General features: G+C 45.4%; 1 protein-coding gene across 1 annotated transcript in view; it reads right to left on the reverse strand.

Moving 5' to 3' along the window:
* LOC145341754 (large neutral amino acids transporter small subunit 2-like) overlaps positions 1-17,662 on the reverse strand; it is a 73,396-nt gene that overhangs the window by 40,803 nt on the left and 14,931 nt on the right. The window contains exons 2-3 of the mRNA XM_080186662.1: positions 7,709-7,913; positions 1,901-2,052 (exon numbers count right to left, since the gene is read on the reverse strand). Coding sequence (XP_080042788.1) covers positions 1,901-2,052; positions 7,709-7,913 — 357 coding nt within the window. The remainder of the gene's footprint in view (positions 1-1,900; positions 2,053-7,708; positions 7,914-17,662) is intronic.

The raw sequence follows: 17,662 nt of genomic DNA on the forward strand, positions 1-17,662 counted from the left end.
GATGGGCCGAAGGGCCTCTTCTGCACTGTGTGATTCTGCGATTAAAGCGCTAAGTGATAGTTGGAGTTGAACATGAGCAGTTTGGACCTGAGAAAGCTAACTAAAATATTTTCCCTTTGTAACATCTAATTCCCACTTACGCAATGGACACTGCAAGAAGCAGTGCAGGAACTCAGGAGGGTTCCTTAGGTAGACACTTCCACACCCATGACCACTACCATCTAGAATGACATGAGCAGCAGATACCTGGGAACACCACCACCTGGAGGCTTCCCTTGGCTTGGAATTATTGTAGCTCCTTCACTGTCGCTTGGTCAAAACCCTGGCGCTTTCTCCAGTGTAGGTACACTGTTGGTAAACCTACACTACAGGGACTACTTCGGTTCAAGAAGACAGCTCACCATCAACTTCTAAAGAAAAAATTGGGCAGCACAATGGCACAGTGGTTAGCCTCACAGCGCTAGGGATCCAGGTTCAATTCACCCAAAGGTTTTGAATCTGTGGAATTCTCTGCCCAGTGAAGCAGTTGAGGCTACGTCATCGAATGTTTTTGAGGCAAGGATGGGTAACTTTTTGAACAGTAAAGAAATTAAGGGTAATGATAAGCGGGCGAGTAAGTGGAGCTGAATCGTTAAAAAGATCAGTCATGATCTTATTGAATGGCGAAACAGGCTTGAGGGGCCAGATGGCCTACTCCTGCTCCTAGTTCTTATGTTCAATCTGGACTTGGGAGACTCCCTGTGTCTGTGTGGGTTTCCTCCGAGTGCTCTGGTTTCCTCCCACAGTCCGAAGATGTGCAAGTTAAATGGATTGGCCATGCTAAATTGCCCCTTAGTGTCCAAAGATATGTAGGTTAGAGGGATTAGCAGGGTAAATATGTGGGGTTATGGGGATAGGGTCTGGGTGGGATGGTCTGCCAGAGTGTTGGTGCAGACTAAATGGGCCAAATGATCTCCTTCTGCGCTGTAGGGATTCTACGATTCAAGGGCAATTTGTGCAATAAATGCTTGCCTAGCGAGTGACACCCACATCCCATAAATCCAATAGCTTTTCTGCTGCACTCTCAACAAACTCTAACAGGTTGTCTAACATGGGGCGGGATTCTTTGGCCGTGCTCGCCTGGAAACCAAAGGTTCCTGCCTGACTTCAATGAACCTTTACATAGTCCACCCCCTGGTCACTAGAATTCCAGTGGCGGCTGGGATAGGAGAATTGCGACCACGATTTGCCTTTAATAAACCTTGTTAATATTATTTGTCCATCCTAACATAAGAACATAAGAACATAAGAAATAGGAGCAGGAGTAGGCCATCCAACCCTTCGAGCCTGCCCCGCCATTCAATAAGATCATGGCTGATCTGTCGCTGCTCAGTTCCACTTTCCTGCCCTCTCCCCATAACCCTTAATCCCCTCTCTTATCAAAAACCCATCAACCCGCGTCTTAAAAATATTTAGCGAGGCAGCCTCCACCACTTCAACGGGCAGAGAATTCCAGAGATTCACCACCCTTTGAGTGAAGAAGTTCCTCCTCAACTCTGTTCTAAACCGCCCTCCTTTTATCTTGAGGCTGTGCCCCCTAGTCCTACTGTCTTTTTTGAGCGGGAAGAGTCTCTCCACCTCTATCCTATCCATCCCATTCATCACCTTATACGTCTCAATGAGATCTCCCCTCATTCTTCTAAACTCTAACGAGTACAAGCCTAGTTTATTCAGCCTCTCCTCATAGCTCAACCCCCTCAACTCCGGTATCAGCCTTCCAGTTATCCATGTCAGTTATCACATCCTTTATAATTGATTTCAGCATAGTGAATGGAATGGGACAGTCAGCTTGTATTCCTGCTCTCTCGAGGTTGGAGCCATGGGAAGTTTAATCTCTACCCTGCAGTAACTCCATACTCACAAAGGCAGATTGCAGCCAGGAGTCTTGAGGCAATGTAAGGAGGCACACAAGCAGGAAAGACGGGCTGTAGAACGTAACTGGAGAATGTCAAAGCCATTACAGCTTGGGTGGTGGGATAGATGACCAGCAGAGCACTCCACAGCACCAGAAACCTGAGGAAAACAGGGAAATGTTACATCCTCACCAGACACATCGCAACAACAGAAACATGTCACAGCCCCGCGGCAGATTAATGAGAATTGAAGCAGGATTGCTAACTCTGATTCAATCTATTGCTGAAAATGTCAGCACATCCCATCCCACTTTCAATGAATTTACATTGAATAGTGTAAATGTTAAATATGTGACCAAGTTCATGTTATTGCCCTGGGAACATTCTTCAGGGATTGGTCATTTTAAATTCCTCAGCATTCCGGGCAATCCTGCAAGGGTGGCAACCACCAACTGTGTCATGGGTTTGGGGTGGGGAGTGGGGGAAGGGTGAGGGTGGAGCAGGAGGGGTGGGTTGGGGTGGGAGAGAGGTGGGGGAGGGAGTGGAGGAGGGATGGGAGGGATGTGGGAGAGGGGTGGGGGAATGGGGAAGGGGTAAGGGTTGTTGCAGGTTCCTGTTCTTCTTCCTCACAAGGGGCGGGTGTGTATGAGGGAAAATCAGATTGCATGTGAGAATGAATCTGACTCCTTCCTGACCACTGCGGACCAGGTCGAATGTAAATCAGAGCGGGGAAAGGGGGGGAATGAAACAAGAGGTGCTCCTCATGTCTGAGTGTTGTTCAGTGTTGCTGTACCTGGACCAGTCACAGCTGATGGGTTTGATCTGTACGGTTGGCTGAGATGGTGACAGGGACATTATCATTGTTCTCAGCAGCACTGGCTGGAGGAATGGGGCGAAGTTCAGGATAATGCTCAGCACAGCTCCTGCTTCGGAACTGCCTGATTGGTGCACACACAGCCATTGTGATTCACTATGCAGTTGATAAACCTGAAAACATTCACCACACAGCCTCAAGTATCAAGAATATTCATTTGGAATCATACCCCAACACAATGGTCAGATTACCCCAGGAACCTCCAAATACCCTACCCTAAATACCCTGGGAATCTCCAAATACCCAACTAAACCCGACCCCTAATTACCCTGAGAATCTCCAAGTACCCAACTAAGCCCCACCCCTAAATATCCTGATAATCTCCAAATATCCAAATAAACACAACCCTAAATACCCTAGGAATCACCAAATTCCCAACTAAACCCAACGCCAAATGCCCCAGGAATCTCCAAATACCCAATTAAATCCCAACCCCTAAATACCCTGGGAATCCCCAAATACCCAACTAAACTCCAAGCCTAAATACCCCAGGAACCTCCAAATACCCAACTAAACCCGACCCTAAATACCCTGGGAACCTTCAAATATCCAACTAAACCCAACCCCTAAATACCCCAGGAACCTCCAAATACCAACTAAACTCAACCCTAAATCCCCTGGAAATCTGTAAATACCCAAATAAACACCAACCCTAAATACTCCAGGAATATCCAAATGCCCATCTAATCCCCACCCTCTAAATATCCTGGGAATCTCCAAACGTCCAACTAGACCCAACCCTAAATACCCCAGAAATCTCCAAATACCTGGGCAAAAGAGTAACAAGGGAGAGAATAGATCCTCTCAAGGATCAACAAGGTAACCTATGTGCGGATCCACAGGAGATGGGTGAGATCCTAAATGAATATTTCTCATCAGTATTTACCGTTGAGAGAAGCATGGATGTGAGGGAACCAGGGGAATTAAATAGTGATGTCTTGAGGAGTGTACATATTACAGAGAAGGAAGTGCTGAAAGTCTTAAAGCGCATCAAGGTAGATAAATCCATGGGACCTGATGAAGTGTATCCCAGGACGTTGTGAGAGGCTAGGGAGGAAATTGCAGGTCCCCTAGAAGAGATATTTGAATCATCGATTGTCACGGCTGAGGTGCCTGAAGATTGGAGAGTGGCAAGTGTTGTGCTGCAGGGAAAAGCCTGGGAACTACAGGCCAGTGAGCCTCACATCTGTGGTGGGTAAACTGTTGGAAGGTATTTTGAGAGGCAGGATCTATAGGCATTTAGAGATGCAAGGACTGATTAGGGGCAGTTAGCATTGCTTTGTGAGTGGAAAATCATGTCTCACAAATTTAACTGAGTTCTTTGAAGGGATAACCAAGAAGGTAAATGAGGTAGTTGTCTACATGGACTTTAAGCAAGGCCTTTGATAAGGTACTGCATGGTAGGTTTTTGCATAAAGTTAAATCTCATGGAATCTAGGGTGAGGTATCTAAATGGATACAGAAGTCAGAGGGTGGTTGTAGATAGTTGTTTTTCAAACTGGAGGCCTGCGACCAATGGTGTGCCTCAGGGATCAGTGCTGGGTCCACTGTTATTTGTCATTTATATTAATGATTTGGATGCGAACATAGGTGGCATGGTTAGTAAGTTTGCAGATGATAGTAAGATTGGTGGCATGGTGGACAGTGAGGAAGGTTATCTCCAATTGCAGTGGGATCTTGATCAATTGGGCCAGTGGGCTGACGAATGGCAGAAGGAGTTTATACAAATGCGAGGTGATGCATTTTGGTAGATTGAACCAGGGCAGGACTTACTCAGTTAATGGTAGGGTGTTCGGGAGAGTTACAGAACAGAGAGATCTACGGGTACATGTTCATAGCTCCTTGAAAGTGGAGTCGTGGGTGGACAGAGTGGTGAAGAAGGCATTCGGCATGCTTGGTTTCATCGGTCAGAATTTTGAATACAGGAGTTGGGACATCTTGTTGAAATTGCACAAGATATTGGTAAAGGGCACTTGGAATACTGTGTACAGTTCTGGTCACCCTATTATAGAAAGGATATTATTAAACTAGAAAGAGTGCAGAAAAGATTTACTAGGATGCTACCAAGACTTGATGGATTGAGTTATAAGGAGAGGCTGAATAGACTGGGACTTTTTCTCTGGAGCGTAGGAGGCTGAGGAGTGACCTTATACATGTTTACAAAATAATAAGGGGCATAGACAAGATGGATAGTCAGTATCTTTTTCCAAAGGTAGGGGAGTCCAATACTAGAGGGCATAGGGTTAAGGTGAGAGGGGAGAGATACAAAAATGTCCAAACAGGCAATTTTTTCACACATAGAACATAGAACATTACAGCGCAGAACAGGCCCTTCGGCCCACGATGTTGCGCCGACCAGTTAAAAAAAAACAACAATGACCCACTAACCTAAACCAATCCCTTTTCGTCCATAAACCTGTCCACAGACCTCTTAAACGCCCCCAAACTAGGTGCATTTACAACCGCAGCAGGCAGGGCATTCCAATCCCTCACCACCCTCTGGGTAAAGAACCTACCCCTGACATCTGTCCTATAACTACCCCCCCTTAGTTTAAAGCCATGCCCCCTCGTGCTAGATTTTTCCATCCGAGGAAAAAGGCTATCACTATCCACCCTATCTAAACCTCTAATCATCTTATATGTTTCAATAAGATCCCCTCTTAGCCGCCTTCTTTCCAGCGAAAACAACCCCAAATCCCTCAGCCTCTCCTCATAGGATCTCCCCTCCATACCAGGCAACATCCTGGTAAACCTCCTCTGCACCCTCTCCAAAGCCTCCACATCCTTCCTGTAATGTGGGGACCAGAACTGCACACAATACTCCAAGTGCGGCTGCACCAGAGTTGTGTACAGTTGCAACATAACGCTGCGACTCCTAAATTCAATCCCCCTACCAATAAACGCCAAGACACTGTATGCCTTCTTAACAACCTTATCTACTTGATTCCCAACTTTCAGGGATCTATGTACACATACACCTAGATCCCTCTGCTCCTCCACACTATTCAAAGTCTTCCCGTTAGCCCTATACTCCACACATCTGTTATTCCTACCAAAGTGAATTACCTCACATTTCTCTGCATTGAACTCCATCCGCCACCTCTCGGCCCAGCTCTGCAACCTGTCTAAGTCTTCCTGCAAACTATGACACCCTTCCTCACTATCTACCACACCTCCGACTTTGGTGTCATCAGCAAATTTACTGATCCACCCAACTATACCCTCATCCAGATCATTAATAAAAATCACAAACAGCAGTGGCCCCAACACAGATCCCTGAGGCACACCACTTGTAACCGAACTCCATGATGAATATTTACCGTCAACCACTACCCTCTGTCTCCTATCCGCTAGCCAATTCCTAATCCAGTTCCCTAGATCACCCCCAATCCCATACATCTGCATTTTGTGCAGAAGCCTACCATGGTGAACCTTATCAAACGCCTTACTAAAATCCATATACACCACGTCCACTGCCTTACCCCCATCCACCTCTTTGGTCACTTTCTCAAAAAACTCAATAAGGTTAGTAAGGCACGACCTACCCGCCACAAAACCATGCTGACTATCTCCAATCAACTCATTACTCTCCAAATAACTATAAATCCTATCCCTAATAATTTTTTCCAAAACCTTGCCCACAACAGAAGTGAGACTCACCGGTCTATAATTACCGGGGAAGTCTCTGTTCCCCTTCTTAAACAATGGGACAACATTCGCTAACCTCCAATCATCTGGTACTATACCAGAGGCCAACGACGACCTGAAGATCAGAGCCAGAGGCTCTGCAATCACTTCTCTCGCCTCCCAGAGAATCCTGGGGTAAATCCCATCCGGACCAGGGGACTTATCTATTTTCAGACCCTCCAGAATATCCAGCACATCCTCCTTATCAACTGTAACACTGTCAATTCTACTCCCCTGCAACCCAGTGTCCTCCTCAGCAATATCCATGTCCCCCTGCGTGAACACCGAAGAGAAATATTGGTTCAATGCTTCACCAATCTCCTCTGGTTCCACACATAACTTCCCTCTGCTGTCTATAACTGGCCCTAACCTTGCCCTAACCAACCTTCTGTTCTTGACATACCTATAGAACGCCTTAGGATTCTCCTTAACCCTATCAGGCAAAGTCTTCTCATGTCCTCTTTTAGCCCTTCTTAGCTCGCTCTTCAACTCCCTTCTAGCCAATCTAAAGCTCTCTAGTGCACTATCCGAGTGCTCACGTCTCATCACCACAGGGTAGTGAGTGTCTGGAACAAGCTGGCAGTGGTAGTAGTAGAGGCAAGTACAATTTTATCTTTTAAAAAGCATTTAGATAGTTACATGGGTACGATGGGTATAGAGGGATATGGGCCAAATGCTGGCAATTGGGATTAGCTTGGCGGTTTTTAAAAAAAGTTAAGGGTAGCATGGACAAGTTGAGCCAAAGAGCCAAACCTCAATGACTCTATGACGCTACCCAATTAAACCCAACCCTAAATATCACAGGAATCTCCAAATACCCAACTAAATCCCAACCCCTAAATACCCCAGGAATCTCCAAGTGCCCAACTAAACTCATCCTAAATACCCCAGGTATTTCCAAATACCCAACTAAACCCAACCCTAAATACCCTAAGAATCTCCAAATACCCAGCTAAACCCCAATCCCTAAATATCCCAGGAATCTCCAAATACCCAACTAAACCTGACCCTAAATACCCCAGGAATCTACAAATACTCAACTAAACACCAACCCCAAATACCCTGGGAATTTCCAAGTACCTAACTAAACCCAACTCTAACTACCTCAGGAATCTCCAAGTACCTAACTAAACACCAACCCTAAATACCACAGGAGTTTCCAAATACCCGACCAAACCCCAACTCCTAAATACCCTGAGAATCTCCAAATACCCAAATAAACCCAACCCTAAATACTCCAGGAATCTCCAAATACCCTGGTAATCCTCCAAACACGGTCTTGACATAGGCATAGTCCCCTCCTGATTTGGGGATTGTCACTCCAAGCTCTGCGTAACAAAGGGAACCAATGACGGTGATGAATCCGGCGAGCATCCAGATGATGAGAGCCAGTCCCACTGAACCTGCATGTTCCAGGACTCCTTTTGGGGAAATGAAAATTCCAGAGCCGATGATATTACCTGTGAAAAGGACACAAACTGACAACACAAGTTGTTACAATTCTCAAACATTCAAACTTAAGAAACATGGGGCCATTTGGCCCTTCCTGTTGTTAATTCAATTGGAGTTTCCTACTTTAGAACATAGAACATAGAACATTACAGCGCAGAACAGGCCCTTTGGCCCACGATGTTGCGCCGACCAGTTAAAAAAAAAACAACAATGACCCACTAACCTAAACCAATCCCTTTTCGTCCATAAACCTATCCACAGACCTCTTAAACGCCCCCAAACTAGGCGCATTTACAACTGCAGCAGGCAGGGCATTCCAATCCCTCACCACCCTCTGGGTAAAGAACCTACCCCTGACATCTGTCCTATAACTACCCCCCCTTAGTTTAAAGCCATGCCCCCTCGTGCTAGATTTTTCCATCCGAGGAAAAAGGCTATCACTATCCACCCTATCTAAACCTCTAATCATCTTATATGTTTCAATAAGATCCCCTCTTAGCCGCCTTCTTTCCAGCGAAAACAACCCCAAATCCCTCAGCCTCTCCTCATAGGATCTCCCCTCCATACCAGGCAACATCCTGGTAAACCTCCTCTGCACCCTCTCCAAAGCCTCCACATCCTTCCTGTAATGTGGGGACCAGAACTGCACACAATACTCCAAGTGCGGCCGCACCAGAGTTGTGTACAGTTGCAACATAACGCTGCGACTCCTAAATTCAATCCCCCTACCAATAAACGCCAAGACACTGTATGCCTTCTTAACAACCTTATCTACTTGATTCCCAACTTTCAGGGATCTATGTACACATACACCTAGATCCCTCTGCTCCTCCACACTATTCAAAGTCTTCCCGTTAGCCCTATACTCAACACATCTGTTATTCCTACCAAAGTGAATTACCTCACATTTCTCTGCATTAAACTCCATCCGCCACCTCTCGGCCCAGCTCTGCAACCAGTCTAAGTCTTCCTGCAAACTATGACACCCTTCCTCACTATCTACCACACCTCCGACTTTGGTGTCATCAGCAAATTTACTGATCCACCCAACTATACCCTCATCCAGATCATTAATAAAAATCACAAACAGCAGTGGCCCCAACACAGATCCCTGAGGCACACCACTTGTAACCAAACTCCATGATGAATATTTACCGTCAACCACTACCCTCTGTCTCCTATCCGCTAGCCAATTCCTAATCCAGTTCCCTAGATCACCCCCAATCCCATACATCTGCATTTTGTGCAGAAGCCTACCATGGTGAACCTTATCAAACGCCTTACTAAAATCCATATACACCACGTCCACTGCCTTACCCCCATCCACCTCTTTGGTCACTTTCTCAAAAAACTCAATAAGGTTAGTAAGGCACCACCTACCCGCCACAAAACCATGCTATCTCCAATCAACTCATTACTCTCCAAATAACTATAAATCCTATCCCTAATAATTTTTTCCAAAACCTTGCCCACAACAGAAGTGAGACTCACCGGTCTATAATTACCGGGGAAGTCTCTGTTCCCCTTCTTAAACAATGGGACAACATTCGCTAACCTCCAATCATCTGGTACAATACCAGAGGCCAACGACGACCTGAAGATCAGAGCCAGAGGCTCTGCAATCACTTCTCTTGCCTCCCAGAGAATCCTGGGGTAAATCCCATCCGGACCAGGGGACTTATCTATTTTCAGACCCTCCAGAATATCCAGCACATCCTCCTTATCAACTGTAACACTGTCAATTCTACTCCCCTGCAACCCAGTGTCCTCCTCAGCTATATCCATGTCCCCCTGCGTGAACACCGAAGAGAAATATTGGTTCAATGCTTCACCAATCTCCTCCGGTTCCACACATAACTTCCCTCTGCCGTCTATAACTGGCCCTAACCTTGCCCTAACCAACCTTCTGTTCTTGACATACCTATAGAACGCCTTAGGATTCTCCTTAACCCTATCAGCCAAAGTCTTCTCATGTCCTCTTTTAGCCCTTCTTAGCTCGCTCTTCAACTCCCTCCTAGCCAATCTAAAGCTCTCTAGTGCACTATCCGAGTGCTCACGTCTCATCCGAACATAAGCCTCCTTTTTCTTTTTAACCAACGAATCAACTTTTTTGGTGCACCACGGTTCCCTAGCCCTACCAATTCCACCTTGCCTGACAGGGACATACCTATCACAGACTCGCAGTAGCTGCTCCTTGAAAAAACTCCACATTTCGGACGTTCCCAATCCCTGTAATCTCCTAGTCCAACCTATGTTTCCTAATTCTCTCCTAATAGCCTCATAATTACCCTTCCCCCAGCTAAAACCACTGGCCCGAGGTTCATGCCTATCCCATTTTAATCCCATTTCTCTTTCTCCTTTTCAAATGGTTATCCAATTTCCTGTTTGAGTTTCTGCCTCAGTAGCTCCTCACGGTAAATCATTCCAAATCCAAACAATCCTCAGTGTGAAATTATTCCTTTGTATTTGAGGCAATCTTTCATCTGTGTCTCCTCATGAGCCACTCACCATCCAATAGGAACAGTCCATCATTATTTACACCCTCTAATCTTTCACAATGCTTCATCTTCTGACAGTGCACAAATCCTCACACACTTATCAACACTCCCAGCCTCACCATCACCCTTCACAGCTATTCAGTTATGGCAGGCATATCAGCCAAACACAGAGCGACATACTCAATGACATTCTGCCCTCTACCCTGCAGGAGAAGTTGACACATTGCTGTAGAACTACAGGGTGATGGACTACTGAGCTCCCTGGAGGAGCTGCTTCTCTCAATCATGGGGCCAGTTCTATGGTGGCAGAGGCAGTGACCGGGAATGGTGAGGGTGATGGTGAGTTTCTGGCACTTGCCCCTCCTCAACTCCCAGCTCCCCGTCATCCTGCTGTCTGGCACAATGTACAAGCTGCTTATGGTGTGACCATGGACTTCTTGCTCTACCCCCGAAACCCCTTCTCCTCAGCTTAACATTCCCTTCCTGATTCCCTGCTTTCAGACACCCAGGAACAGCCAGCTGCCCAGTCACAGCAGCCCCAGGAGGAGAGACAGAGAGCAGCACAGCACTATGTGGCAGCATTGTCACCAGCTCAGATAGCAGCTCTGTACATGGTTAGGGGATGAGTATAGAAATGGGAAGAAGTAGTTAGTCTTTGAGCAGAGTGGGCTGCAACCAGATCAGGGGGGAAGGATATTCAGTCAGCCCAGCTCCCTCAGGGGTAAATGACTGGACGAGTTCTGTTCCAGGGCACTCAGGGCGTAGTTGGGGTGGCATCCAGGAGAACATTGATGGGGATAAGCATGGAGGCACTGGGGGCAGGAGCTGCAATCAGACCGTCTCCTGTCAATGCCAAGGAGTGTGAAGCAGTTAGCCCCAACATGGCCCAGGGACTGTCACAGAGCCTGGAATCCAGCCTCTTCACTGAGAAACTCATAACCAGTTTGATGGTGGACTAACACACCCAACCTGCCTGCAGAATCTACTCCTTCCATTTTCTACACATCACACAAACCATTCAATCGCAGATTCAGCCACATCAGGAGATCCGTGCTTGCTGCAAATGTAGACTTCGAGTGCTGCAATCCAGCCTCTGCTTCTCAATGTTCAGAAGGACATTTTCCCAGGGTTCCAGTGATCCATGCTGCAGTAGATTACGTGCCTTGCTGAGGTTCCAGCCATGGGGTTGTAGTGGTTCTATCAAGCACGATGCCACTGCTACTCCACTTGCAGGAGGTCAGTGCCTGTGCTCCCATCAATGCCAGTCCACCAGGGTTGCTGCTATTCCCCACTAGCCAGCCCAGTGATACTGTCCATGTCAAGGTACATCAGTCTGATCTGGGCCCTCAAAGCATCAGTACTGAGGGAGTGCCGCACAGTCAGAGAGTCAGTACTGAGGGAGTGCCACACTGTCAGAGGGTCAGTACTGAGGGAGTGCCACACTGTCAGAGGGTCAGTACTGAAGGAGTGCCACACTGTCAGAGGGTCAGTGCTGAGGGAGTGCCGCACTGTCAGAGAGTCAGTACTGAGGGAGTGCCGCACAGTCAGAGGGTCAGTACTGAGGGAGTGCCACACTGTCAGAGGGTCAGTACTGAGGGAGTGCCACACTGTCAGAGGGTCAGTGCTGAGGGAGTGCTGCACAGTCAGAGGGTCAGTACTGAGGGAGTGCTGCACTGTCAGAGGGTCAGTACTGAGGGAGTGCCACACTGTCAGAGGGTCAGTACTGAGGGAGTGCCACACTGTCAGAGGGTCAGTGCTGAGGGAGTGCTGCACAGTCAGAGGGTCAGTACTGAGGGAGTGCTGCACTGTCAGAGGGTCAGTACTGAGGGAGTGCCGCACAGTCAGAGGGTCAGTATTGAGGGAGGTCAATATAGAGGCTGTGATTTTCTGGTTTGATTTAATTTATTATTGTCACATGTATTAGTTTACAATGAAAAGTATTGTTTCTTGCGCGTTATACATACAAAGCATACCGCTCATAGAGAAGGAAAGGAGAGGGTGCAGAATGAAGTATTACAGTTATAACTCGGATGTAGAGAAAGATCACTTAATATGAGGTAAGTCCATTCCAAAGTCTGATGGCAGCAGGGAAGAAGCTGTTCTTGGGTCGGTCGGTGTGCCACTAGTTTGTTGGTTTGCCATGGCGGGAACCATTGTGGGTCGGAATGGGAAATTTTGAGAAGGAAATGTCAATTGCCTTAAAGTTTGTTTATTATCGTCACAAGTAGGCTTACATTAACACTGCAATGAAGTTACTGTGAAAATCCCCTAGTTGCCACACTTGGTGCCTGTTTGGGTACACTGAGGGAGAATTTAGCCATAGCCAATGCACAAGACCTAACCTAACCTAAGCCTTTTGGCAGGTTTGGAAAATCCCACCCACAGAATCAGTCTTAGCAGTTTGGGGACTTGTGGGAAAGGTGTGACAATAATTATGAATGGTTTTAATCTAGATATAGATTAGACAAATTGTATCAGTGAAGGTAACCTGGATGATGAGTTCATAGTGTTTTCAGGACTTTTTTTTTAGCAGTATTTTGCCAGTGAGGGAGCAGGCTATATTCGATCAGATAATGTGCAATGATGCGGGATGATTTAATGATCTTATAGGTAGCAGTGATCATAATATAATGGAATTTCACATTCAGTTTGAGGGAGAGAAGAGTGGATCTAAGACTGGTGTTTGAAACTTAAATAAGAGCAATTCTGAGGGCATGATGGCGGAGCTGGATGAACTGAACTAGGAAATTAGTTTCAGGGATAAGTCAGTCGAGATTCAGTGGCAGAATTTTAAGGAGATATTTCAGAATACTCAGAAAAGATACATTACAACGAGAAAGAAAGACTCTAAGAGAAGGATTCACCATCCATATCTAACTAAAGAAGTTATCGATAATGTCAAATTAAATGAGAAAATGTATCATTTCACAAAGATGAGTGGTAGGACAGAAAATTGCAGAATATAAAGAACAGCAAAGAATGATTAAAAGATGAATAAGGGGGGAGATATTAGAGTACGAGAAAGTTAGCCAGAAGTATAAAAACATGTATTTAAAAAGGGAAGGAGTAAATAAAGCGAGTGTTGGCCCTCTAGAGAGTGAGAGTGGGGAATTAATAATGGAAAATAAGGAAATGGCAATGAATTGAACAGATATTTTGAGCCTGTCTTCACTGTAGAGAATACAAATAACATCCAGAAATAATCAGGAAGGGAAAGGGAGGGAGGAACTTAAAACAATACCAATCACCAGGGAAGGGTCACTGGGAAAATTATTAGAACTAAAAGTTGACAAATCCCCCGGTCCCGAGAGATTTCAACTGAGGGTCTTAAAGAAATGGCTGCTGAAGTAGTTGATGTATTGATTTTAATTTTCATAAATCTCATAGATTCTGAAAAGATCCCATCAGATGGAAACTAATGAATGTGACTCCTCAATTCAAGAAAGGAAGGAGATATAAAGCAGGAAACTACAGGTCAGTTTGCTTAATCTCTGTCATGGAGCATTGCTGGGATCTATTGTTGAAGAGGCTATAGCTAGATGCATAGACAATTTTGATGCAGTCAGGTAAACTCAACATGAAAGGAAAACATAATTAAGCAATTGATTGCTGTTCTGTGAAGAAGTAACAAGGATCACTGAGAAAGAGGAACCTGTACATGCTGTACGTAGATTTCTAGAAGGCATTTCACAAGGTGCCATATCAAAGGTTATATTGCAAAATAAGAGTCCCTCGTATAGGGGATAACATATCAGCGTGGATAGAGGATTGGTTAGCTAACAGGAAGCAGAGCATAAGTATAAATAGGTTTTTTTTGGGGTTGGCAGGTGTGCCACAGGGATCAGTGCTGGGGCCTCAGGTATTTACAATTAATATCAATAATTTGGATTATGTGACCAAATGTCTGGTTGTTAAATTTCCTGATGATGGAAAGAAAGGTGTGAAGAGGACATAAGGAGCCCGCAAAGGGACATTGATAAGGGAGTATAATTTGGGAAAATGTTACATGTCCACCTTAATCCTGCTGGTCAATGAATTTTTGTGACCCCTTTTCACCCTCTATATTCCTTACTTAAGTTTCTTTCTACTTTCCTTGTATTGCACACTTGCTTTGTGTGTTCTATCTTTAGGTCTAATAAATAAAGGAAATATACAGTAAATGGCAGAATCCTTAAGAATGTTGATAGGCAGAGGGATCTGGGTGTACAGGTACACAGGTCACTGAAAGTGGCAACGCAGGTGGAGACAGTAGTCAAGAAGGCATAAGGCATGCTTGTCTTCATTGGCCGGGGCATTGAGTTAAAAATTGGCAAGTCACGTTGCAGCTTTATAGAACCTTAGTTAGGCTGCACTTGGAATATAATGTTGAATTCTGGTCACCACACTACCAGAAGGATGTGGAGACTTTGGAGAGGGTACAGAAAAGATTTACCAGGATGTTGCCTGGTATGGCGGGCATTAGGTATGAGGAGAGGTTGGAGAAACTTGTTTTTTTCTCACTGGAACGATAGAGGTTGAGGGGAGACCTGATAGAAGTCTACAAGATTATGAGGGGCATGGACAGAGTGGGAGTCAGAAGCTTTTTCCCAGGTGGGGCCATAGGTTTAAGGTGCGAAGGGCAAGGTTTAAAGGAGATGTATGAGGCAGGTTTTTTACACAGAGGGTGGTGGGTGCCTGGAACGCGCTGCCGGGGGAGGTACTGGAAGTGGATATGGTACTGAGTTTTAAGGGGCATCTGGACAAATCCATGAATAGGATGGGAATGGAGGGATATGGTCCCTGGAAGGGTTGGGGCTTTAGTTCAGTTGGGCAGCACAGTTGGTGCAGGCTTGGAGGCCAAAGGGCCTGTTCCTGTGCTGTAATTTTCTATGTTCTTTATTCATTCTGGCAGGAAGATAGAAAAGCAGCAAATTATTTAAATAGAGAGAGGCTGCAGAACAGAGGGATCTGGGAGTCCTGAATCTTAGCATGCAGGGACAGCAGGTGACTAGGAATGCAAATTGAATGTTGGCATTTGTTGCAAGGGGAATGGAATATTAGAGTTGGGATATTTTGTTACTGTTGAAACCACGTGCAATACCACATGCAGTTTTCGTGTCCTTATTTAAGAAAGGGTATAAATGCATCAGCAGCAGTTCAGAGAAGTTTCACCTGACTGATTCCTGGGATGGGAGTGGGTTTGGGTTGGGGGTTGGGGGTTGGGGGGGTTAGGGGGAGGAGTTTTCTTATGAGGAACAGTTGCACAGGCAGTCCCTTTATCCATTGGCGTTTTGAAGAATTGAGAGGTGGTCATATGGAAGCATATAAGATACTGAGGGGAATTGACAGGAATCTGGTAATCCAATGCTGTTTCCTGGTGTTATCACTGAAATCTGTGGTAATCTAGAGCCATTACCCAGTGTTAACACTGGAATCTGCAGTAATCCAGCGCGCTGATATCCATGGTATAAATTTTAAAAGTAAGTCATTAAGGGAAATGTAACCCTGCTGCAGAAACACTTTATTTGACAGTGTAGAACACACTTGCTCACTCCAATTTGTGATGTTTAAAACTAATTGCTGGTTTGTCTATTCTGGGGCCTGTTAGGAGTTGGATCATTAGAAGTGAAGTTACTTAAAGTGCCAGTCTGACTGGGTGCCAGGACTGGTCTGACAGTCATGTCTTTGGACCAGTCCTGAGGCAGTTCCTTTTCCAGACTGAATTGGGATTGGTGTGGGGTTGCTAGGGGCTTCTCCCATGGAAACTGGTACAAGTGCAAATGCCTTGGCTCCCAGCTCTGCATACAGATGACACAGAGACCCTGGCAGCAACATCATTCAACAGCAACAAACAAGACATTTTTCTTGCAGTTCCTGTGTGTGACAGAATGCTCAGTGAGAGTCACAGTATTCACACTTAACTCTTACAAAGCTACAACAGCATCCCTCAACCAATATTTACTTTCAAATAATTAGTGCACTAGCATTACCTGGGGCTTCTAGAGAGATTCTAACATTGCAGTGAAAACAAAAGATTCTAAAGAGAGGGTGCACTGTCCATGTCTAACCAAAGAAGATAATATCAAACTGAAAGAAAAAGTGTATTTCTGTAAATTCTGCAAAGATGAGTGGCGGGTCAGAAAATTGGACAGAATATAAAGAACAGCAAAGAAAAACTGAAAGCTTAATGTGAGGAGAGATATTAGGGTGCAAGAGAAAGCTGACTAGGAATATAAAAACAGAGTATGAGTTTCTACAGGTAATTAAGAAAGAAAAGAGTAAGTAAAATTAGCGCTGATCCTCCAGGGAGTGAGAATGGCGAATTAATAATGGAAAGTAAGGAAATGGCGATGAACTGAACAGATATTTTGAGTCTGTCTTCACTCTAGAGACTACAAATAACATCCCAGATATAATTATGAATCAGGAGGGTTAAGGGAGGAGCAACCTAAAACAATTCTAATCACCAGGGAAAGGGCACTGAGAAAATTATTAGAATTAAAAGTTGACAAGTCCCCGTGTCCCGAGGGATTTCATCTTAGAATCCTAAAAAAAGTGGCCTCTGAGATAATGGATGTGTTGGTTTTAATTTTCGAAAATTTCCAAGATTCTGGAAAGATCCCATCAGATTGGAAAACAGATCCATAGAATCATAGAATCATACAGTGTAGAAGTGGCCCTTTGGCCCATCATGTCTGCACTGACTTGTGAGAAACTCCTGAAATCCCATCTGTCAGCGCTTGGCTCATAGTCCTGAATGTTATGATGTGCCAAGTGCTCATCCAGATACTTTTTAATGGATGTGAGGCAATTCGCTTCTGCCCCACTCCCAAGCAGCACATTCCAGACCCTCACCACCTTCTGGGTAAAAATGTTTTTCCTCACCCTCCCCCCCTAAACCTCCTGCCCCTCACCTTGAACTTATGTCCCCTTGTGACTGATCCTTCAACTCAGGAGGAACAGCTGCTCCCTATCCACTCTGTCCATCTCTCTCATAATCTTGTGCACCTCAGTCAGGTCACCCTCAGTCTTCTCTGCTCCAACAAAAACAACCCAAGCATATCCAACCTCTCTTCATAACTTAAATGTTCCATCCCAGGCAGCATCCTGGTGAATCTCCTCTGCACCCCCTCCAGTGCAATCACATCCTTCCTATAATGTGGCGACCAGAACTGCACACAGTACTCCAGCTGTGGTCTCACCAAAGTTCTATACAATTCCCTGCTTTTGTAATCTATACATTGATTGATAAAGGTAAGTGTCCCATATGCTTTTTTCAC

This window comes from Carcharhinus amblyrhynchos, chromosome 4 (assembly GCF_965287045.1).
Source record: "Carcharhinus amblyrhynchos chromosome 4, sCarAmb.v2.hapA, whole genome shotgun sequence".
Classification (NCBI taxonomy): domain Eukaryota; kingdom Metazoa; phylum Chordata; class Chondrichthyes; order Carcharhiniformes; family Carcharhinidae; genus Carcharhinus; species Carcharhinus amblyrhynchos.